Source organism: Carettochelys insculpta, chromosome 4, assembly GCF_033958435.1.
Source record: "Carettochelys insculpta isolate YL-2023 chromosome 4, ASM3395843v1, whole genome shotgun sequence".
Classification (NCBI taxonomy): Eukaryota; Metazoa; Chordata; order Testudines; family Carettochelyidae; genus Carettochelys; species Carettochelys insculpta.
The window spans coordinates 124,875,766-124,899,859 of NC_134140.1; the positions used below are offsets into that span (position 1 = coordinate 124,875,766).

General features: G+C 45.9%; 1 protein-coding gene across 1 annotated transcript in view; it reads left to right on the forward strand.

Moving 5' to 3' along the window:
• RASGEF1B (RasGEF domain family member 1B) overlaps nt 1–24,094 on the forward strand; it is a 321,568-nt gene that overhangs the window by 52,837 nt on the left and 244,637 nt on the right. Inside the window, exon 2 of the mRNA XM_074993742.1 lies at nt 6,456–6,503. Coding sequence (XP_074849843.1) covers nt 6,456–6,503 — 48 coding nt within the window. The remainder of the gene's footprint in view (nt 1–6,455; nt 6,504–24,094) is intronic.

Below are 24,094 nucleotides of genomic sequence, written 5' to 3' on the forward strand. Positions count from 1 at the left end.
AGATGCTCCTTTTCTCCCTCATTATTTGCTTTTAGGTTAATTAGCAGGTACCTAATATAACACCTGCTTGCAAGAGGAGGACAGTGTGGCAGAATGGTCCTCACTGTTCTTGTTCAGTTATCCTTCACTAGCTTTTGGGTTCTTTCATGCCACCTTGAATTTTTTCAACTTTAAACTCTTTCTGGACTTTGGAAGCTCTTCATTGCTGAGGAAAGAAATGTTGGTTGCTTTCCAGGCAGGCTTCCCCAGTGGCACTCATGCCTCTTGGAAACACGTGGGTTTGTGTAGGCAATGTAGCACAGGACAGCTTGGCTGCCTGCCTACCACATTTGGGGAAAAAAGTTGCTCATGCTGTGGCAAGGGCTTCTTCAGATGCTGAGAATCATTCTGCAAGTTCCGGAGGCAGGTATGGAGTGGAAGCCAGGGTGGCTTTGCAGTACTGTGAAGGGGCCTTGCCCAGCTTCTGGCATAAATTAGAACACACAGCAATTTATACTTTATTCTTATGGCCTTTGTAGACCCTGACAAGTGGAGACTCTTGTAGTGCACTGTAGTCTGAGCATGCTCCCAATTTTGCGTGTATGCTGGAAGCTGGAAGTAGGGGTGGAATAGGGTTCAAACAACAGCTCCACAGCAGCTGGGGGTGTCAGCTGAGCAGGCAGCTTGTTTCTGCTTTATTTAAGTCCCTTTTATATCATCAGAGCAACGTGTTGTTGCTTTTTTTTTCCCCCGAGTGTTCAGTAGGAAGTGATTGGCACGTACTGGCTCAGCTGATGTTGTTGCTTTATGCCCTGTCTGGTAGAAATTAGAGTGTGGACTAGGGCTAGCAGAATCAAGACCAAGGTGCTGGGTGACAATGATTTCTGCCTGCCTTGCAGAGGGTGCATGTGCCCATCATGTCTGATGCAGGTGTACAGTCTGGAGGGTCTGATTGGTTAGCATTGCTTTGTAGGCTTGGCTTCATGTCAGTACCATGTCTCTCATGCCAGCAGAGCTTGGCAATAAATCCCAGGCTTTTTCAGCTAATGACTCTCAGAAACCTGCTGGGGGTGTGTGACTGAGTCTTTCTCTCCCTCCTTCCCAATATTTCTCCACTTACACTGAACCTGACTCAATTTGACTTCTTGTCACCCTCTGAGAAGGGGACTGCAAGAGCAAAAAGCTATCTCGCTTTCAGTCTTCCCTATCCAATTTCAAACGTTAGATTGCGTCCCATTGCCTCAGAGTAACTGTGTTTGAGGTGTCCTAGATAATACTCCATGAAGATGTTGTGATTTTGGAGACTAGTAACAATCAGTTTCCAGGACATTAAATGTGTGTGAATCCCAGAACATGAGTCTCCTATCCAAGACTTTTACCTGCTCTGAATTCCTCATTGAATAATACTGTGCAAACAATGCATCCTAACCCTTTACTACAGTTATTCATAGACACAAAAGGTTGCATGTTCCAGCAAGTGGCATGTTAAGCAGGGGATGTTTAACAGATATAGCAGCAGTTCAGCTTACTAGTAGTGTATATCGGTGAAAAACAAACCATTCAAATGCCCGCAGCTGTTGGCATCCTGTCTCTAGGAGGTGAGGCACTCTATGAACCAGTGCAGATCACTGAGGCTGTCTTTGTTATCAGCCAGCAGGTCCTGCTCCTAGGTGGGTGGGGAAGGGGCACAGGACTCCACACGCTGCCCCTAGCACTCTGAGGACTGGATCTGCATTTAGTGGGAGCTGGGGAGGGTGGTATGTGCGGGTGAGAGCAGTGTATATGGTGTGCCAGGGAGCCCCCTGCCTCCCCCTCTGCCTAGGAGCTGGAGCTACTGGCCACTTCTGGGGCACAGCACAGTACCCCAGGACAGGCAGGCAGCCTGTCTGCCTTAGCACTGCTGACTGGGAGCTGCCTGAGGTAAGCCTGAACCCCATTCCCTACTTCACCCCTGAACACCCCACAACTCAGTGCCAAATTGCTGTGCTCTAAACCCCTCATCCTCACCCCCAGCCCAAAGCTCATGCCCCCAGCCAGAACCTGTACTGGCTCCTGCACCCTGAGCCCCAGGCCTGAGCCCCTCCCCAAACCTGGAGCCTGCTCTTGCATCCCAAGTCCCTCACCCCAGGCATATGCCAGAGCCCTCAACCCCTGCACCTCAATACCCTGCCACCCTTCCCACACCCTGAACTGCTCATCCCCAGCCCGTCCCTAGAGCCCTCACCCTCTCCTGCATGCCTACCCCTGCCCCATCACACCCAAACCCCTCCTGCAGTCCAAATCCCTCATCCCCACCTCCCAACCTGGAGTTCCATCCTATGCACTGAACCCCTCATCCCAGCCTCACTCTGGAGCCTGCACCCTCAGGTGAAGCCCTCCCCCTCTGCCCCAGCCCAGTGAATGTGAGGGTCGGGGGGAGAGAGAGCATCCTGCAGGAAACATGTATTGCATTACAAATCATTGTGTGTGCGCTGTTCTTAAAACAGGAGTTACAAAAAGTAAGGTTTGACATTATTTATTAAGGACCATCTCATATTCATATGCATTGCAGCTCTTGAACTAAGTTTATTTTTAATGAATTTGAAAAAATGGCTGCTCTTGCTATTCGGGTTGCTGACGGCTAGGATAGGGCATTGGAGAAGGGGCAAGGCTGAGTGCTCAGTTTTGTGCCAGTAGAAAGTTGGCCAGGCTATGCCAAAGGAATACCACTATGGCCGCTGACTGGCCTCAGTGCTATTATGGCAGAGATCACTAGAGTGGTTATAGAGCCTCATGTGTTACTTCGACCAATTTACAAGCTGTGTTCATTCCTGGAAGAGATGCTGTGGTGTTAGTTTTATGAGGTAGGCTCTTGGAAAGGACTCAGAGCTGTGGCAAAGAGTAAGAGCATTTGCTCTCTGCCTTAACCAGACAGACATTCTTGGGTCAGAATTAATTCTTGGGAAGTGGGCGCTGGTATGGTATTCCTGGAGAAAAGGATAGCCTATGTGCCATTGTGATCAGCTCTGTTCCAGGACTTTGTGTAATGAAACAAAGCTCCAAGTCGCTGATTTCTTCTTCCATGGGAAGTTGACCCGTGACGGTCCTTACATCTGCTTGGCAGAAAATAGATGACACTACACAGATACACACTAGCAATTTTTATAAAGATTATTTATTTTCCTTCAGTTTACAAAACTCTACTGGTTTTATGGAAATTTTGCCAACTCAAAAAACTGGAGCATTTTAGTAAGAGAAAAGTTTGTAAGGTTTCTGTGTAATATGTCACCCAGCTCCTGCTAGTGCACTGCTACTGCTTCCTTCCTCTCTAATAATGTTTCCTCTGGTTAAAGGACTGAGATAGAGCAAAGGCACATGTATAAGTTTTTTGAGGCCTAAGGCCTGTGTAAGTAACACAGGTGACCTGCATCTGACGAAGTGGGTCTTTGCCCATGAAAGCTTATGCTCATATATTTCTGTTGGTCTGTAAGGTGCCACAGCATCCCTCGTTGCTTTTACAGATGGAAGAGGTCTGGTTTTTAGGAGTACCGAGTCTTGGATGGTGTCACTGACAGCTGCAGTCCTGTGTAGCCACAATATATGAATATAGGTCATGACCAAAAACACTTAGCAGCTGTGGAACTTACAGGTTCATGGGCATTTGTGCACGTTCAGTGATTTGATTTCATCAACGTGAGAGGAAGGGGGTGTTATGTACCTATAAAAAGTACTGAAGCAAAGAATGACAACAGGTTATGTATTTGTAATTGCTTTAACGCCTTCTCCCAACCGCACACAGAACATACATACTTGAAGTTCTTGCCTCATTCTATGGGACAGTGTCAGATCTACTATTAGCCATCCAAATGCAGAAAAGATCAGCAAAGCTGAAACTCCATCCTGACACACAGATTAAACTTCCATGAAAACGGGTGAAAGTTGCGGGCACTACCTGGGCAGAGCTTGACCCTATGACCAATCTACAATTGTTACTTTGGAGTAGAGCAATGGTTCTCAGCTGTTTCAGGCCACCTTCAGGAGTTTGATTTGTTTTATGTACCCCCAAGTTACACCCCACTTAAAGTGACATATTTACAAAATCAAATATAAAAATATGAAAGTGTCACAGGGCAGTATTACTATAAAAGCTGCTGCCTCTCTCATTTTTACTAAGTAATTATAACATGAATCAAGTGGAATATAAATATCGTTCTTACATTTCTGGTTATAGCGTATAAAGAAGTCATTGTATGCAATTTCATACTGACTTTCTTTTTTTTTTAAATATGGCCTATTGTAAAACTAGACAAATATCTAGATGAATTGAAGTACCTCCTGGAAGACTTCAGCATACCCCTGGGAGTATATGACCTCTGGATCAGAACCATCGGAACAGAGCATCAATGCTCTGAGCCTTTCTCTGACCGGATGTTTTTATTAAAGCTGTCCTTTTATTACAGGTCGGCTCAATCATGTAAGAAGAAACATTATTTTTACAGGAGGCCCTCTGGGAGTAGCAACAAATATAAACAATACAAGTAGACCAGGATCTAATATTCAGCATTCTGACCATGCTAGGGACTTCCTTCCTGCAGGAAGGGACATTGAGAATGAGGCACAGACACTCTGATGTTGATTTTTTTTAAAAAAAAGGAGAGCCTGGAGCCAAGCTCCATATTTCTTTACTGGAATGTCATTTGTTTTAGCAGGCTTTCCAGCCAACTCTCACAGCTATTCCAGCTAATGTGGTGTGTTCCTTTTATATAAAAGCCCCGCTGAGTGTTGGGGAATGCAGGGCTGATATGTTTATACACAAATTATTTCACAGAGAGAGAACAAGATGGCACACACTGAGCAGCAAATAGCTCTGCAAAGCCCACATGCTGGAAGGTAGACCCTGATCTTCAGCAGGTTTTTTCAGATGTACTATGAAGTTGCTCACAGTGCGTGTGAGATTCCACTCTAGCCTGCTGTTGCTTTTCCTTGCACCTGCTAGTGGGGGGGTGCAGATCTGTTCCCCTGCCTTTCCAGATCCTGATTTTCTGGTCCTTTATATTTTCCTGAGAGGCAAACATCAAAATGCAGTCAGTCACCTCAAAACAAAAGTCATAGGGCGCTTCATCATGGGGCCTGGCGTGGCGGAATACTGAGGATCTAATCCCATTGCAACAACATGAAGGTGGATGACGGTCCTGATGTCAACGCACATCTGTGTTTAAATATGGAGTAGCATTAGTACTGAGGATTTAGGCAAGAGGCTTCTCAAAAAGCATGAGAAGAGCTGATCCTCAGTCCTTATGGAGAGAAGACACTTTCTGATGTCACTGGGAGAGATCCGGGGGCATGTAACACAGATTATGTGAAAGGGCTTTTGTTTCTGTGTAACCACCCACAGGTGGATTTCAGCCTAGGATCGCTGGAGCTCAGTGCAGGAGCCTCTACAGGGTGAGCTAAAAGGCAGCAGGCACTCAGCTAAGACTGTATGCGCGACTCATTCTTTCTGTAAGTGGTCTAGGTGCCACTACATGGGACAAGGAACCACACCCCTAGGTGTGCAGGTTACATGTGCGTTGCTGGTGAGGGTCGAAGGTGGGATGTGACAGAATCCACAACTACAGCTGAGCAGGCTGTCCAGGCAGCAGGGACCTGGCACCTATGCAAGGCACTGAAGGGAGGAAATAAGAGAAGTGGCTCACTCCTCCCTCAATACAAAGCTTTGGCCTAGTAGTTCTGTGCTGTGCACGAACCCACCAGCTTCCCCCCTTCCTCCTCCTGGGTTGCCCACGTCTTCCTCCTGTGCAAGGCACCTTTGATTACCTGCCATGGAGCTGTGGAAGCAGGGACCAGAGAATTGCCTTGGAGGGGGGGACTGTGCTAGTAGTGCGCAGCTAGTACACAACTTCTTAACTGCCTTTGGATTTTATATGCCCAAATTGAGGCACCTCTAAATTTGGCCCGAGGGGATTAATGACTGCTGGATGGAACTTGGGCCAGATTTTCCAAAGTGCACAGTGTCTAGCAGCTCTCATTAAGAACAATGGGAGCTGCTGGGTTCTGAATGCTTGCCATCTCTGGGCCCATAATGTCTGAAAAAGATACAGGTTGAACCTCTCTAGTCCCGCATCCTCAGGACCTGACTGGTGCCAAACAAGAGAAGTTGCTGGATCACAGGATGTTAATGTTGTCCAGCACATCACCAACCCTTCCACTGCTGACTGGGCTCTTAGAAAATATTTAGGGGTAAATTATACCTAAGTAACAGCACAGAACACGGAGAGCCAGAACTGGTAGCTGGAAACCAACTTTATGGGACCATGGGAAACTTGGCCACATCCATAAGTGGTCATCCAGCTAACTGAAATCACCCGGATTACGGATGTTGTTGGACAAGAGAGTTCCAGATTAGAGAGGTTCAACCGGTATTAGTGTGTCACCTGCCTTTTCCCCTCTTCAAGTAAATTAGTCTTAATGCCCCTCCCTTTCTTTTTGTTTCATAGTCCAGAAGTCATTCCCGCATTGGCCTGAAGCAAAGCACCAAACAGCAGGTATGTTAATTCTTTTGCTCGGTACTCTGTTTTGTTCCTGAGTTTATAATGGATGCATAGATTTCAAGAGAAAAGAATTTATGGAACTGTAGCAATGAAAACCAAAAAGATCAGTGGAGAAATAATGGAGAATTTTTTTCAGCAAATTAGATGGGAGGTGGGTGTTAATGGAGCTTTAGGATTTTTTTCCCCATGATTCCTGGCTATACCATTCAGTCTCAAGAGCATTTATGAGGAAACTAATGAAGAATGATTACCTCACCCTGCCTAGTGCAGCAGCTCAATAGGTCACATGGAGAAGTGCTGAAAAACCAAGCCTGGAAGAATTCCCTTGGAGCCTTTGATAGAGTGTTCAGCTGTGAGGATCAGAGGCAGTTTGTGTCCCTGTTGCTCCTGGGCAGTTACCCATATCCAAGTGTGAACAGGACTGTTCTACTGGTGACAGCTTGAGCCTCACAGAAGGTGCAAAGTGAGTTGTGGGAGGGAGGAGACTGAATAGTTGGGACAAGAGGATGGAATATATGTGAGAGGGCTGAATGGAAAAAGGAGTTACTTGTTCTGCAAAGCAGATGAGGCAGGTAGCAAACATTGTGGATGAGTTGAGGCTGCCCTTCCCAGGGGATCAGGTCTGTCAGTGTTCTAGCCTCTTCTTTGGGGAGCTGCTAGGTTTCTGAGGCCTGGAGCTAGATTCATAATACATGCTGTGTGTGTGTGTACATGCATATGTGGTTGCACATGCATGTGTGCAACAAGCCCTCCCCTACACCTTCAGCAGCAACTGCCCAGGGAGAAACACGTATTCCTGGGGGAAACCAGGCAGCAAAGACCCAGTCCCTTGAGTTATACCAGAGAGAAACAACTCTCTCTTTATACAACTCCACCTGCTGAGCTCCCTCTAAGAAATGGTGGATGAGTGTGTGATCCACTCAGGGATGTTCAACTCTCTGGTGTGCTGGTAGGATGAGGTGGGAAAACCTGTGCTTGGCCCCGCATGTTCGTCTTCTCATCCCAATGCACCTTCATACACCAAGGGAGCAGTACAGCATTGCCACTTATTCCTGTCCCTGTCTTGGCCTTCCACTAAGCCCGGTCTCCTTTTGCCCCAAATACGTTTTAAATGTTTACATTAAAAATAGCATTTCTGATAGAAGTTGTGTTTTTTTGGTCTTACACTCAATAGTTTCTTACCTTTATTTTGTCTGATTTATTTTTATTCTAGTAGTGCCTAAATGGCCACAAAACCTATGAGAAGTTCTGTGGCACCTTTATAGACTCACCGATTTACTGGAGCATAAGCTTTCATGGGCAAAGACCAGCTTCGTTAGAGGCATTTGCCCACGAAAGCTTATACGCCAATACATTGGTGAGTCTATAACATGCCACAGGACTTCTTGTTGGTTTTGTGGATGCAAACAAGGCGACTCCTCTCATAAATATCCCTAAATGAGATCAGAGCTCCACTCTGCAAAGACAGGGGGAGAGTGTAATGCGTTGGAGATAGGATTGTGTAAGCAAGCACATGAAAGGGAGTAAAGGAATATTATTCCCACTTTGCACGTGGAGAACCGAGGCCCAAAACATCTCTGCCTGTACTGCACTCTACTGACTCATTTCTTTAAAATGTTCTTCCTGGCCTGTAATATAGCAATGAAATGCGCACGGTACCTTAGCCAGAAGATACAAAGAAACATCTTTTGGCAAATGCCATTTTGCTCTAGCCAACAGGTGGGCGATATTTCTGGGACCATATTTATGTTTTCCGGTTTTATTGTTGCCATCAGAATATAAATTGTTTTGTTCATTGATTTTAATTTATTCAGAGGCATATGGATTGGAAAGTAACGAGCTAAAACATTTGGAGCCTGGAATTTGACTTATTTATATTGAGTCTGCACCCCAGGAGTGAAAAGAAAATTATTTTTCCCCCAGTGGGGTGAGACACTAGATAAAGGGGGCACATGACACTCCCCCGCCCCATGTAACTCAGCCCCACCCTCAGGAGCTGCCAGCAGTTGTGCTGCTTTCCCCACTCTGCCCCTGCCAGCAGGGAAGGGTGCAAAAGCTCTAGCCCTGCCTGCTGGGCCCTCTGTGGAGCTACCTCCCCCCGGTTCTGTACAGCAGCTGCCCTGCGTGATGGGGTTCAGGGGCCCCCAAGCTCTGCACCCCGTCCGCAGGCAGGAGCGACTCTCACTCAGCAGGAGAGCAGCGGGTTTATTAGCCACCAGAGCATAGCGTTGTACAGAGAGTCAGTGCAGCCGGCAGAGACAGCCAGTCCAATCCATGCTGGGAAGAGGAGGCCCTGAGGGGCTCCCAGAGACGGGGGCCTTGCCCCCTCCTTTGTCTCTGTCTCTCCCAGCCCAGACTAACTGCTTTCCAGCTCCCAGTTCCAATTCAAACCCCTCAGGCTCCATCTCCCCCTTTGTCAGCAGTCCAGAGGTGTCACCTGGTCTCCAAGGTTTCCCTCCGCAAGAGCCCCACACCCTCTGTGAGCCACACGAATACCCACTCCATCACACCCTGCCAGAGCACGCCGCTGTGGGAGGGGGTTCTGCTAAGAGGGGCAGGGGGAAAGGAGCAGAATGCCAGCAGCTACTCTGGCTGCCAGACCACTTCCAGCTCCACCGCAGCACTGACTGTGGGGCTGCTGCTGTACAGAGGGAGTGGAGGAGAGGCCCCTCTGCGGAGGGGTCGGGGGCAGTACAGTGTTTTTGCAGGGTGATCACCTGTCCTGTTTTGGCAGGGCCAGTCCCGTATTTAATGCAACTGTCCCCACTTGTTTTCTTAAATGCCAATTGTCCTGTGTTTTCAGCTCCAGCGCTCCCCTGCTTGGGCACCTGCATGTTGTAGCCGACAGGAGACTGCTGGGCAAGCTGCGGCCAGCAGGCGGCGCTATCAGGCAGGGCTCAGCTGCAGACACACACACGAAGCCAGGCGGTGGAGAGGGAGCCTGTGTTGTTAGAGGTGGGGGGGGGGGGTCACCCCTTCCCGTGTGCAGCCTAAAGCAGCATTTCTCAGTGTGGGGGTAGAGTCTTCCAGCTCTTTCAGGCTGTGGTGCGGAAGCCTTGATCCCTGGGCCTCCCGTAACCCCCACTGAAGCTGGGCGCTGTGGAGCTGAATGCCCTAGGTGGTGACCCCACAGGGCTGAGGACAGGAACTGAGGGCTGAAGCCCCCATCCTCAGTGTGCCCGTCCCACATGCTGAAATCCTGCTCCCCAGTACACCATTCCTCCCCACCCCTCAGGCTGGACCCCCAGTCCCTAGCATGCTCCTCCCCCTAGGCCGAAGCCCTGATCCCTGCTGTTCCCACCTCTCCTGCCAATGAAGCCAGGAGCTGCAGGACAGAATGCCTGAGCCCTGGTGACCCCTGTGTGCCTCCCCCCGCAACCTGAACTAAAAGTGCAGCACAGTCCCAGGGACAGACCCACTCCTCCTCTCCCCCTGCCTCTGGCCAGCTCTCAGCCCCCTTTTCTCACATAGCCAATAAGAGCTGAAGGGGTAGGGGGCCCAGCTCCATAGCTGGCAGAGCCCTCAGAGAGCAGGAGCTGCAGGGGACCCCTCTTGGTACACACCCTGTCCCTGCCACCTGAGCTATGCCCTGCCCACACACAATCTCTAGCTGTGTCTACCTGCACCCAGCCCCTAGCTACCCCTTTCCTGCACCATGAGCTGCCCCAGCCCCCAGTTACCCACTCCCTGCACCCTGGCCACATATAGTCCCAAACTATCCTCTGCCTGCCCCCGAGCTAGCTGCCTACACGTATCCAGCACCTAGCTATCCTTTCCTGAAACCAGAGCTGCTGGCACACATCCCCTAGCTAGCTCCAGCCCTCACACAGCCCCTGGCCACTCCTCGTCCCACACCCCGAGCTGGTTTCAAGCTTTTTGAGCTGAGCCGCCCCCAAACACACCTCAGCAAAGCCAAGCTGGGTGGCTGTGGGCACGAATGGGCTGGAGGTGGCTCTGCTTTCCATGGTGCTGCCCCATGGAGTGAACTTGAGCCTGCTGGGCCCTGCCCCAAACAGAAGTCACACTACACCTGTACCTGAGCCCCCTCCTGGCCCCTCTTCCCCACTGAGACCTGGAGCTTTTAAAGCATGTTGGGAACAGGGCCTCTCACAGGTCCAGAGAGGCCTGGGCCACTCCCGGCTTTTGAGGAGCCTCATCATAATACCAATTTTAAACAGAGATACGTGAAAATAAAACATGGTTCCAAAAAGAGTGAGACAGAACTGGAATACTTTTTGTATTTAACAAATGCTTTTCAAATGCCAAACAATTAACAAGGGTCTAAGTCTGAGACCCCCTTCGAGCTTGAGGTCAAGGTCAAATCATGCTCGCCCCCACATCATTGGCCCTGGTTGGGGGAGAGTACCACATAGTTCTGATTGATTGATTGATTGCCATTGAACTTGCTTGAATGTGAACAATTTTACCAGGTGTCCCATTTTCATCATAGGGAAATATGGTCACCCTATGTTTTTGCCCTGTGCTGTATTGGCTATAAATTGCTGGTCTAGTGTACTGGATTTTGCCGACGACTTTCTTGCCAGTATGGCATCCCTTGCTGTGCTGGCTTACTTTTACCTCTGCTGCATTCTGTTTTCCTTCTGTAAAATCAGACTCAGTCTGACTTTGTCTCAGTCTTGATTGCCACACTGTGAGAAGAGCTCTGTTATAAATCAGATTTTTAGATAGGGGAAGTTGTACTAATTTTGGCTGCAGCACAAGCTTACTGAGTTGTGGTTCTAGGCTTTTCAAAAGCTGGTGTTCTAAGCATGGCATGTTTATAAAAAAAAGTGGAGGAACAAGATGGCCAAGGTTTTTAAGAAGTTTTTATCTCTGATCTTCCCTCCACTTCGCTTTCATCTCATCAAATGTATTCCCCCTGTGTATCATGCTGCTTGAAAAGAGCTGTTCCAAACAATTTTGGTAAGGTGCTCCATTATTTCCAAACTAGATGCCTTGGTCGGGGGCATGGTGTACAACAGATAATTATGCCCCAAGATCAACACCTCAGCTCTGAGCCCCTGCAAATTTGTTGGCTGGATTTGAATTTATATAATTCAATAGTGTGTTATTGGTTCTGACTGAGTAGGAACCTGTTTTCTGATATAGTTCATGCATAGTCATAATCCAGCAACTCTGGGTGAGATAATTTTTTGGTGTAAAATGGCATGTCACCCCTACAGTCTAATTTATGAAAGTTGATGCTCTGCCCAGATATCCTCACCGAATTCTGCTGAGTGTGAATAGTTTCACAAGAATAGCTGTAATAATGAGATTTCTGCAAATTGAAGACAAAAACTTGGAAGTTTTAGCCTTGTCAAACATGAACCTAAAGGCAAGATCATATTTGGTCTCCGGCCACAAAACCTAACCCTAATCTGATTAAAAACTGGATTGAAAACATCACCTTGAACTACAAAAGTAAAAACTGATTGAAAAATACCTTGAGGCAGATTGAGGCCTCTTCCCGAAGTAGAAAGCGGAAATTCAGTCAGGTGCGCTAAACAAAACAGTAACAAATATTATTAGTTGTTTTAAATTAGCTGATGCCATTGTCCTGTAACTCAAAAGCAGATTATGGGCTGAATAATTTTCTTCATACTTGGTAGAATTCTTCATCGACTATGAGTAACCCTGACAATTTTTAGGTTGAACCACTTTTGTGAATCAAAGTCAAGTAATGATTAAAAGTGGGGTTTGGAAGAAATAAAGATGGAGTCTCAATAGCTCTTTATTATGAGATGGTGGTCTTGAGAGTCATGCAACATACCATTTATTGGTGTGGAAGTATAGTTGGGCAAAGAAACTGACGTGGCAAAATTGAACTCTGCTGGACTGATCGCGGTGCGTTAAACCTGCAGTAAGTATAGAAGTGTCCTGAGCAGAGATCACTAGATCAGCCTTCTCCCAGCATGTAGCACTGAGATGGTACACAAGGCCCACAGGCTGCTGCTTGGCTTTCTTGCCTTTTATCTCTGACTGTTGCTCTTCTGTTTTGTCTGTCTCTTTTTTTATCCCCGTGCACCTGTTCGCCCACCCACCTGGGCACAATAGTCAGTGGAAGCCTGTCCCCGCATTGCTAGTTGCTGGGCAGACTCTCTATTTGCCCTCATCTTAGGTGTGACCTCTTCAGTGTTTTACAGCTGTCTTAAGTGAAGGATGTGGTCTCACTTAATTTTGCCAAGGTTTTAATTTACCCTGTCAAAAGGTTTCACCCAGCACATACCAACTTTGGAATTCATCAGGAACACTGGCTTGGATAGGAAAGAGTTCTGTGTGCACTTTCCCCTTTTGTGATGCTTTTCTATGAATTGTGCAGTGAATGAGTTACTGGGTCACTTTAGTCACTGGGGAATTTTGAGTTTGCACACAAATATTTGCACAAGAAATCTGGTTTTCTGTTACACTCATGCAGTGGAGGAGCAGAGACAATACCATTGATTATATTCGTCACAGCTGCCTAATGAGCACTCAAGTCTCACATGAAGAAATTAATTTAATTCAACCCTTGACAGATAATTTTTCTGCTTCATATCTTCAGTCCCTAGTTGTCACAAGTCTGCTTGCCTTCTGGCTCTTTCCCATTATGCATTTGCTATAAATTCCAGTCCTGGCATACAATGTTCCCTCTAATTTTTTTCCATCCATGTGCAGAATAAATTTTATGTGCACCAATATGTGAGCGGATGTGCCCCGCCAGTAGAACCACTGGCTGGGGGCAGCTGTGGGCTCTCTACTAATCCACTGGGTGGCATTTGAATCTTTCCTGCCACCCAAGTGCTCAGGTTACAGGGAACACGGCTGTCATTATATCCTTCTCCACTCCAGCCACTGTGCCATCACTGCTCACACCAATACTACACGCTCCATAAACTAACCAATTTAAAATGTCTTCAACTTAAAATGTTGCATACCCACAACAAACTGCTCATGAACAATTTGCAGAGCAAGGACAAACCCTAGAAATTACTCACTGAACCATGAATATCTTCAGATACATAAACTATTTATGGATCATTTCTGAACAAAAACAAACTCAATATCTCAAATCTGTCATTCCCTACGAATGATTTCCTCGGCTTTATACGCCTTTCACAGATGTCTGTGTCCATATATATGCTAAAGCAAAGGTGCTGACGTCCCATTTTGCCTGGGATTGCCTGACACTCACTCCTGAGGAGGTCCTGCCTGTACTCTCTGCCCCTTTCCCAAACCTCCATCTCTGCTGCTGCCCACCTCTTCCCCAACTCCTCCCCAGAGGGTTCCCCATCCCTGCACCTCCCACTGCCTACCAGAGTTTGAGCACTGTGAAACAGCCGTATGTGGTGCTTCACAAGTGCAGGGAGGGAGTGGGAGGAGGTGGTAAGCACAGGGCAGTGTGTGGGTGTGGGTGTGTGTGTGAGAGCACGCGAGCAGATAAGCTCAATGGGTGCTCATCACCCATTGTTCCCATTGGGTGCTCCAGCCCTGGAATGCCCATGGAGTCGGCATCTATGTGCTTAGGGGTTACTTTATATGTGTCTTTAGCTTAAGCAGTAGAGGCACCTGCATTAAGCTCCTAAAATCCCAGGTTCAGGTCTGCCTGTGGGCAGTTACAAGTGCAGTACTAATGGCTAGTGGGGAGTGGCTGGTTGGCTGGCTGGGAATGTGTCTCACATTCAGCTACACTAGAGGGTGGTGGATATAGACTGGCAGAGAAGTTGGGGATTGTGTTGAGAAATTGTTGTGCCCCAGGCTGAAACCCTCTTCTCACTTGCTAGTAGCTATTGTTGTTAGCAAACGCTGAAGGTTCCTGTTGGCAAAGTGAGGGTCATGTGGTCTAACCTACCCTATAGATTCAATTCCCTACGTAATAGGAAACGTTCACCTGTTCTCTTGCTCTTGTGGCAGAATAGGAGAGGAAAACTGAACTTGTGATGAAGCTGCAATGTAGCAGCAACTGAGAGACAAATACATATGGAAGTAGAGATAGGTAACAGCCTGAGTGAATACCAAGGGCCAAGTGCTGCTCTCATTGATAGCTAAGCCAACAGTCACTGTGGGCCCCAGGGCAAGGAGGGTGAAAGGACCCAGCTCTGTGCCCTGGAAGGGGTGGGGCCAAGGGCAGAAGGAGCAGGGCATATGGCAGTCAGCCTTTAGCACTGCTCAGGCCGAGGTGCTGGCCCCCCTCTCTCTCAGCCACTCGGAGCAGAGGAGCAGAACTGCCTCAGCATTTCAAAGGGGCCCAAGGCAACTGCTCCCTCTGGCCCCTTGCCGGTGGGGTCTGCACATCGATGCAAGTGTAAATAGAGCAAAGCCCCTGACTTCAGACCGAGTCAACAGCAGAATTTGCCTGTTCCTCGCACTCTGTTGTTGAGTTTAGTAGTGCATTGGGATGCATTATTTATAAGCTCTCTGAAAATTGATCTTTTGCCCATCAAACGGCATTAACGGTGTTCTGAATTGATTGTCGATGGATAATCCGGTAGGAGAGCTGTGTTAGCACTCTAGAAAAAATGGTTGCAGAGTGATTGATTTTGAAGACGTGGCTAGTGATGGTGAATTAATTCCTAAGGGTCCAAATCCTGTGTGCCACTTAAATCAATAGGAAAACTCCTGTTGCCATGAGAGGACCTGGAGTTGGACAAGACAGTGCAGCTTGTTCTGCCACAGAAGCGTTCTGCTAAGGGAGAAGGGTTTATGGAGCACTGACCTGCGTTCCCTCTGATTTTCTGTGTCCATGCGCAGAATGACTTGTTGTTTGCACCTGTATGGAGGTGATGCATCACATAACAGAAGCCATCCTGCATGTGAGCAGTGCGTGGCAGGGGATGGCGCTGAGGGGCTGGGGTGTGGAGGACGCTCTGGCTGGGGGTGCTGGCTCTGAGATGGGGCTAAGGATGACAGGCTCGGGGTGTAGTTGCCCTGTGGATAGAGGATTCTCCCCCAGCCCCACCCCCCCAGTAGCAACTCGGGGCCAGGTGAAAGGCTCCTCCGCAGCCAGGGGATGAGCACCTGTCCCCAGCCAGGGCAAGTCTGAGGTAACTTTTTGCTGGGGCCAGCAGGCAGAGGCACCTACCCTGGCTGTGGCAGGTCCACGCTGGAGCTGGTAGGTAGAGACACCTTCCTCCTCCTCACCCTGCCTGGCTGCGGCAGCTCTGGACTAGAGTGGCAGGCAGAGGCACCTGTCCTCACTGCAATTTTGAGGGCCTGTGCATGGCTTAATAGGCAGTGTGAGGGCACTTAACAGGAAGGTGTGTGGCTGTCTGGTTGTGTGGCTTGGAGGGAAGTTAGGTGCAGGGAAAATTTTTATAGTGGGGGTGCTGCTGAGGGAAATCAGGTATTTGATGAGTGTTGGTATTGCTTCAAGCTTGGGGTGCAGCGGCCGCCCTAGGGGCAGTGCCACTGAGGGTTTATATTTCTTTCCCCTGAATGCGACAATAATGACGCTTTACCTTCAAGAACAGCACTGTTCACAGAGAGTGATTTATACAACACTGATCTGTTTCACTCAGAAAAGCCTATCCAAATATTTTTCTGCACTAAAGCATTTGTTTTTGATGTAGAGGGGTGTCATTCCTCCTAAAACTCTAGGAAAGAGGAGGAAGAAAGCTGAACATTTTTTTTTTTGAGTCTTTGATGAATGCCTACCTCCTCAGACATTTCTCTACCACATGCATTCCTTAACACAGGGGGTTAATTTAAACATTTGGGAGTGTCAACTAAGTGCATTATTCTGTCTCTCCTCACACTAATCCTTGGTCCTGATACTAGCAGTATAGCATATGTGTAGTGAGGGTGTTGATGTTCCCAGCAGTGACAGAATCTGCTTGCAACAGGATATACTTACTGCAGATATGGTTGTAGTGACATTGCCTAGAACTTCTCATCTTCAGAGCAGTTTACAAAGCATGTTGCCTACAGCATCACGTCTGTTTTGTTTCTTTCTTGCAAATTGGGCATCAGATGGTGATAGCAAAGCACAAATCAGCTGTGTCTGGGCTGGAGTTCCTGGTGTTGACTCCTATGTTCTGGCCACTAACTGCACTTTTCTTTGGTCATGACTCCTTTGCTCAAGTTGCTCATTCTGTTCCAATTGGTGTCCTAAAATTCATTGGGAGCAGAGAAGCAGGAGAGGAGGAAAAGTGCAATGAAAAGGCATTGCTGAGTCAAGTATTCTTAGGGAACAGCTAATTCCTGAAAATTCTGAAATGCTCCATGAAATACATTGCTGGAAAAGGAGGTTTTTTTAGGTTGATCAGATGGTTTGTTTCGTTAAAATTAATGTTTGTTTGGTTTTGACTTAATTTTGTATTACGCTAACAGTAACATATGCACAGCATAACAATACAAACCCTCTGAAAAGTCATTTCACAATGACAAGTCAGGATGTTTTGCAAATGGCGAAATGAGACATTTTGCCAAGACTAGACCTTTTTTCTTCCTGGGCCGAACTCTGCTGAAATCAAGGCAATTTTTTAAAATGTTTTGATTGCAATGGGACTGCCCATTTCTCTCTGACAGGATTCCACTGAGGTTTTTGACCAGGACACTCTATGGCAGTAGGATCACTGTGGTGGGCTTGCAGCCAGGGATCTCCTGTGCTTTGGTAAATGACATTGTTTGGGACCAGTCAGGTCCTGGGTGTGCCAGACCAGGCAGGTTCAACCTGTAGTACCATTCACCTATCATAAATCATATTTTACCCTATTTATTTTCTTTTAGGTTTTTCTGCATCAATATATTTCCCCAAAATAAGACCTCCATATGAAAATATCGGCCTATTTTTGATCAGCCTACCTTATCTGTGCAATCAGTCTTGTCACTGAATAATCTTGTTATGAACAGTACTTTTTTTCCCATCTAATATTATCTTCGTAGGCAGAACCCTGTGACTCCTGGATTACTTTTCTGTGATGAAGTCCATGAGGGCTGAGCCATTGAGCAAGAGGGTTAGTCTTGAAATTGATCATCCTATGCCCAAAGTCTCATTACTTTCACCTTGATGAGGTTGGCAATGCAAAAATATATATAGACTTCTGGGAAGTGACAAAGTAGAGGTCTTGGACGTGTCTGTAGCAGGCTTTCTTCCAGGCTGACTAATGCCATGTGTTCCTTTAAAAAGTGGTACTGCCTTTGGTGACACAAACAAATGCAACAATGGACATTAGGAAATACTTCTAACTGTCAGGGTGGCTAACACTGGAATAAATTGCCTGGGGAGGTAGTGAATTTTCCATCATCAGTGACGTTTAAGAGCAGGGTTGGATAGGCATCTGTCCGGGATGATTTGGATGGTGCTTGGTTCTGCCATGAGGGCAGGGGACTGGATTTGATGACCTCTCGAGGCCCCTTCCAGTTGTAGAATTCTTTGATTCTAGGATAATCCTGCAGTTCAAACAGCAAGTGTAAGCAAATTCATAGGGCAGCCTCTTATACTCAGACCAGCATAAATGTACAGTGGTGTCATAGAACTGAATGGAGTTACTCTGGGTTTGTGTTTATTTGAGAGCAGACTTTGTCCCTCAGGCTCTCACTTCATACAAAGTGCAGCCACCAGCACCTATGTGTGTTTGCTGTCTTTTTCTGTGAACAACTCACAGTACAGTGCTGCCAGTTAAGAAATTAATAAGCCTGTAACAGTTGCATGTTCTGTAAATAAACCAGTGCCTTTTTTGGTGCTGGTACTGAGTACCGGCACCTCCACAACCATGGGATTGGCTGGGGGTGAGGACGACGAGCTGGTTGAGTTCCAGCTCCTCTTCTTTTACAAAAAAGGCATTGAAATAAACAAGTATTTGCCATCAAAGAACGCTGTTTGATCAGGCCTTCTCCTAGTGAGGGGAGAAGGGAAGTCCAAAAGCAAAAGAGAAGTAGCAGAGCTTTTGATTTCTCTTTATTTTGCTTTGTTTCAGGATATGCAGATGCAAGACAGAAGGGGGATTTTTTTTTAAGGAGCAATCCTCATAAATCTAGTTAGAAAGAACTGAAACTTGGGCTGAAATTTGTCTTGGTTTTTTTCCTGTTTGCGCTGCTTCATTTGTTTTCATGATTGTGTTTTTCTCTATCCAGTCGTTATAAAGCTAACTTGTTTTGCCCTACTTTTTCTCTAATAACTTATTTTGTGCTCTGATATGTGGCCCATTTTTAGACTAAAACACATTATTTATTACTTAGGAATATAAAAAGGGCACCACAGATATTGTTTTGGTAAAACAACCAAAAATCTGTGTGGAATCAATTTAATACCTCTGTCTATGCTACACCTTTAAAGCCATATCCTTTGCATCCATATTATGCAATTTTACTTCCTGGCAAGGGGTTGATTTTGCCCATGATAGTGATGAAAAATAGTTGAGTGCATGGATCTATTCCAAATAGACATGTTCCATAAATATTAATTGTGTCTCCCAGCTAATTCCATGAAGAACAAAGCAAAATCAACAAAGGTTCATGCAGAACGTCAAATTCCAAACCAAGGTGTAAACATGTAGGTTTAGAATGATGATACAATAATGTGCACTAGAGGCAATTTGAAATGAATGTGAACCTTTACTTCAAATAACTGCTGTGACATACCTGAGTAACAGCACATGAGGCTTTGCACACCTGTAAATACACTTGCAAAGTTGGTCTAAATCACGTGTCTCTATGTGGAAGATTTTTAATTACATGCACCTGTAGTTCTTACAGGGTGGCCAGCTACAGAACACTGTTACAGAAACTAGAACAACTTCATGAGAGAGTGCCACGAGTTAATTACAGCATGATGCCTTGGCATAGGGCAAATTCCAACAGACTTTAATAAAGAACTATAGGCCTTCTATGGAATGGTTTTAAAAATTTTAGAAAGAAGGATCTCATTGTCTGTTTACAACTAGCTAGAAGTCATAAAGGTCATTTCTATGACAGCATTTTTATTTTCTATAAATAAAATTTTATAAAACTATAGTAATTATGTTGTAATTTGAGATATTTGGTGACCCTTTAAAACTCCAGCTCCTGGAGTCATTCTGTAGGATGAGAAGCTCTGCTTTCTTTTTATTTATTTATGTATTTATTTTTTAAAAGTAAGTTGCTAGTCCTCATGGTATGAAGGAAAGTTGAAAAACATAATCATGCCTTAAAGACCTAAAAATTAGAAGGCAAATAAGAGAGTACTATGTCTGGTTTAAAATTGCCAAGATTGGGAGGAAAAAACAAAAAACCCAAATTTTATGAGTAGCCTCCTCTTCCCAAATCCTGATATTTGAATGCTTGAGGTCTGCAGTATTACTATAGAATCCTTTCATTGTTACTAAATGCTGTAGGATTTTTCAACATGGGTGTATTGTGATATTTTAATTGTGACTGTCATCACTGCGGACCGATGCAGCATTAGCATGATGTGGACATGATATGTTCTGATTAATCTGTGGTTCTCTGTAACTTCATTTGAGACAATTCACTCACCTCCTTTTTTTAACCTTTCCTCAATCCTTGAGTGGCTCCAGGGGCATACTCCATCCATGCTGATTTACATGTGTCTGGCATAGGAAATACACCTATACCAATGGTGTTTTCTGAGATCTAATGTAAGGAACTCCAAGACCTCCAAACTATAAAAATGGCAGGCAATGCAGTCCAGTTGGATGACATGTGACTCTGGAGGCATGGAGTGAGTTTCGCTGATTCATTAGGTTAAGTTCATTGAGTATGGTTATGCTACCGCCCTAATGTCCTAATCTTGTAAGAAATCTAATGAGTTTTGTAGAACTTGGTCATTTTGAGCAGGGCCTGGATTTCAATAAGCTACTTGTGACATAAGATGCTGTTGAACATGAAAGAGGGTAGTAAAATCAGGCCCCAAATAATTAATCTGACTCAAAATTTTGGCATCTGTCCAAGTTTGTTTGTCAAACCAAGATGTGCAGAGTCACAAAATGCATTGAAGAAACTGAAAGTTAACAAACTTTCATTAGAACCTGAAAAAGGGGTTTGGATTCTGTTCCAGTTCTGAATAGAAGCTTTAGGTTTATTCTTTCTTTGCAAATCCACTTAGAATAATTTTCAGGAAGAAATCTTTGTTTCCTCCCAATACTGGAAACCTGCTGACTGCACTCCTTACCTACATGCCTCTAACTTCCATCCAGGACACATGACATGATGCAGTCTCAACAGCCAGGCCTTAAAATACGACTAGACCTGCTCCAATTCTTCTGACAGACCAAAACCAGCAAGATCCTTACCAAGCAGTCTTAAAAGTTAAACACCCACTTGCAGAAGTAAGGAACCAGATTAATGGGGCCAGACAAGTACCTAGAAATCACCTGCTTCAAGACAGGCCCAACAAAGAGGATAACAAAACACCACTGGTTATCATCTAAAGCCCCCAGCTTAAACCCCTCCAGAGCATCATTCTCAATCTGCGGCTTATCCTGGAAAACGATCCCTCACTCTCACAGACCTTGGGAGACAGGCCAGTCCTCTCCTATGGACAGCCCCCAACCTGAAGTGAATACTCTCCAGCAGCCACATACCACACCGCAAACACTAACCCAAGAACCTATCCCTGAAACAAACCCCGTTGCCAACTGTCCACATATCTATACAAACAACACCATCACTGGACCTAACCACGTTAGCCACACCATTAGGTACTCATATATCTGCACATCAACTAACATGATACATGCCAGCAGTGCTCCTCTGCCATGTACACTGGCCAGACTAGACAGTCTCTGTGCCAATCAGACATCAGGGATGGTAAAATATGTGAACTTGTTGGGGAACATTTTAACCTCTCTGGACATTCAATAACGGATTTAAAAGTAGCCAGATTTTATTACCTGATAATGGAGGGAGACATCTGAACTGGGGTTCTTGTACAAATCAAACACTCTGCACTTAGGCTTGAATAAAGATCGTAACTGGTTAATGCATTACAAAGGCAATTCCCTGTTTTTGACATTTGCAGTTCTACATTACATGCTATGAATGAGGCATATCACACGTGACTTAATTTGCTCCATTACAATTGGTCCTACAATTGTCAGGAAATGTCTTCTGTGTTTTTTGTTTCTGTGTATACCCTGGATTCTGAAATTTCCGCTCCAGCTCATCTGATGAACTGGGTCTTATCCACAAAAGCTCATGACCTAATAAATGTGAGTCTCTAAGGTGCCCCGGACTGCTTGTGTTTTTAAAGTTAGACTAACACAGAGACCCCTCTGAGCCTTAACTCTCACCACCAATCTATGTATGCTACTTAACTCTGCTAAAAAGTACAAAGCTGCTATCTAATAGAATGAAATTTATGCAGTTTTGCTGGTAAAGCCATAACCTTTCACCCTTTTAGCTGTACGCTCTGGCTATTGCTCACCACATGAGCAGGATGATTTGATCTGATTTTTGCAAGTGGAAATGTGTAACCTTTCATGAGGCAATTGCCCAAGGAGTGTTTGAACTGAAGGAGCACAGACCCTGAATTGCCCCTTACAGTTGCTCACAGTGGTGTCTCTCCGCTAAAGCTGAGGTCAGGACACACTCTGAAAGTTCATAGTGTGTTTTGACTATAAGCAGTCAGAAAACATGAATTCCCACTTGTGACAATGGAATAGTCAGATTTCCTAATAGTGGAACAAACCAAGCTTGTGTACTATCAGGAAGAAAACCTAACTGCTCTCCCAGGCTTTTACCTCCACTGTGAATCCTTAAATAACCCCCACTCCCCAACAATAACAAAAAAAACCCAAACACCTTATGTAATCCTTTCATCCCATCCTCAGAGACCCTTAAGGGAGCTGGTTAAATGGTGACATACTGGGGTTTGTCAATTTGACATCAGCAAAAATGGGGCACTTTGGCTATGGCTACACTACAGGGCTCTGTCGACAGAAGTCGCTGTCAGAAGAGATTTCCTGACAAAACTTCTGTTGACAGATCGCAGCCACACACAAAGGCCAATTGGGAGAGCGCTCTGTTCTGTCGGCCAAGCGGCTGGACTGCCTGGTTGCTCTCTCGACAAAAGAGGCACCTGGAAGCACAGCAGACAGGGCTGCCCATTGTTCTGGACTCCCTGTCTGTTGAGAGAAGTGCTCCCCAGAGCATCCACACAGCCTTTTTTTGTCTAGAGAATTTGCTGACAGCAGCGTTATGCCTCATGGCTGAGAGAGAGAGAGAATGCTGCCAGTGAAAGTGCTGAGTTCTGTTGACAAACTGTCAACAAAATGCATTTTGTATGTGGACATTCTGTTAGTTTTGTTGGCAAAACTCTCCAGTGTAACCGTAACCCCGTGAATAACATGCGGATATTTTCAATGGATCAGTAGCCTGACATTTACATAGAATTAGGCCATGTCTTGATTAAAATGTCCTGCTGAGGGCGTAGTTTCTAAACTACTACTATCTGAACTCCAATGATATGGAAAGGGAAGGTAAGTTCTGTTTGCACTTGGAGAGGCGCCACTATCTTTGCATGCTAAACTACACATTAACTCTTCAGGCAGAAAGCTATTGAGGAAAAAGCCTCTGGGTTAGTCGATGGCAAAAGCATTATGAAACCACCTCTTAAGTTGGATTCTGTGGGAAATAACAGGTGGCTGTCTAATGCCACAATTGATAGGACTTCTTTACATCACCTGTTCTGTATGTTTACATGAGGATCAATTTTAGTGGAAGATTAGCCTCATTCTTTCCTAATACAATATAGCAAAATACAGTTCACCGTTGTAGCACTTACCTGAGATTGCTGTCTCTGCTTTGTAATGGCATGACCCAGGCTTTACTATACATTGTCAGCACTCCTATTTATTATACAGTAGTGGCACCTCTGCAGAATCCGTCCTGGGTGGAGGAGAAAGGATCCCCCATTCAAAAAAGCCGCACTGTCGTTGAACGTGTTCAGTCAAAAGCCTTGAATCAGAAAACAGAGCCAAAGTTTTCCTCTTATTAAGTGTATCTAGCACTCTTCGGAGACCACTGTGCATCAGGTGGAAGTGCGTCACCTGAGATAGAGAGAACTGTCATGGAACAAAGCAAAGCTGATCAGGAAGGATAAGGCAGTCTGTCAGAGGGAAGAGTACTGGTGAGGGAGAGAGGTCTGTTAGCAGCTTCCCCTGCGATCTGGTTATCTTTGGAAAAAAAGTACAGGTTGCAAGTGGCCTGCCTACTGGCTGTGATCCAAATATTTCTAGAGAAGAGAGCTGCTCTTATGTCCCATGAGAATGTTTCTTCAAGAGATTGCAGCACCATGTGGTCCACAATCCAGATAAAACGCACCCTCTTTCTCTGTCTCCAGTTTATGACTTACAGGTTGAATTTGGAACTCTCTTGTCCAGCAGCATCTGTAATCTGCCATGAATTTAGCTAGCTGGATGATCACTTATCCTGGGTGTGGCCAAGTTTCCCATGGTCCCTTAGTTTGTTTACAGCCACCAGTGCTGTCTCTCGGTGTTCTGTGCTGTTATTTAGCTGTAACTTACCCCTGTAGGTGTTCTAAGAGCCCAGTAAGCAGTGGAAGTGTTAGTAATGCCTCAAGACAACATGACCTCCTGTGGTCCGGCAAGTTCTCTCATCCAGCACCAGTCAGGTCCCAAGGGTGCTGGATCAGAGATGTTCAACCTGTA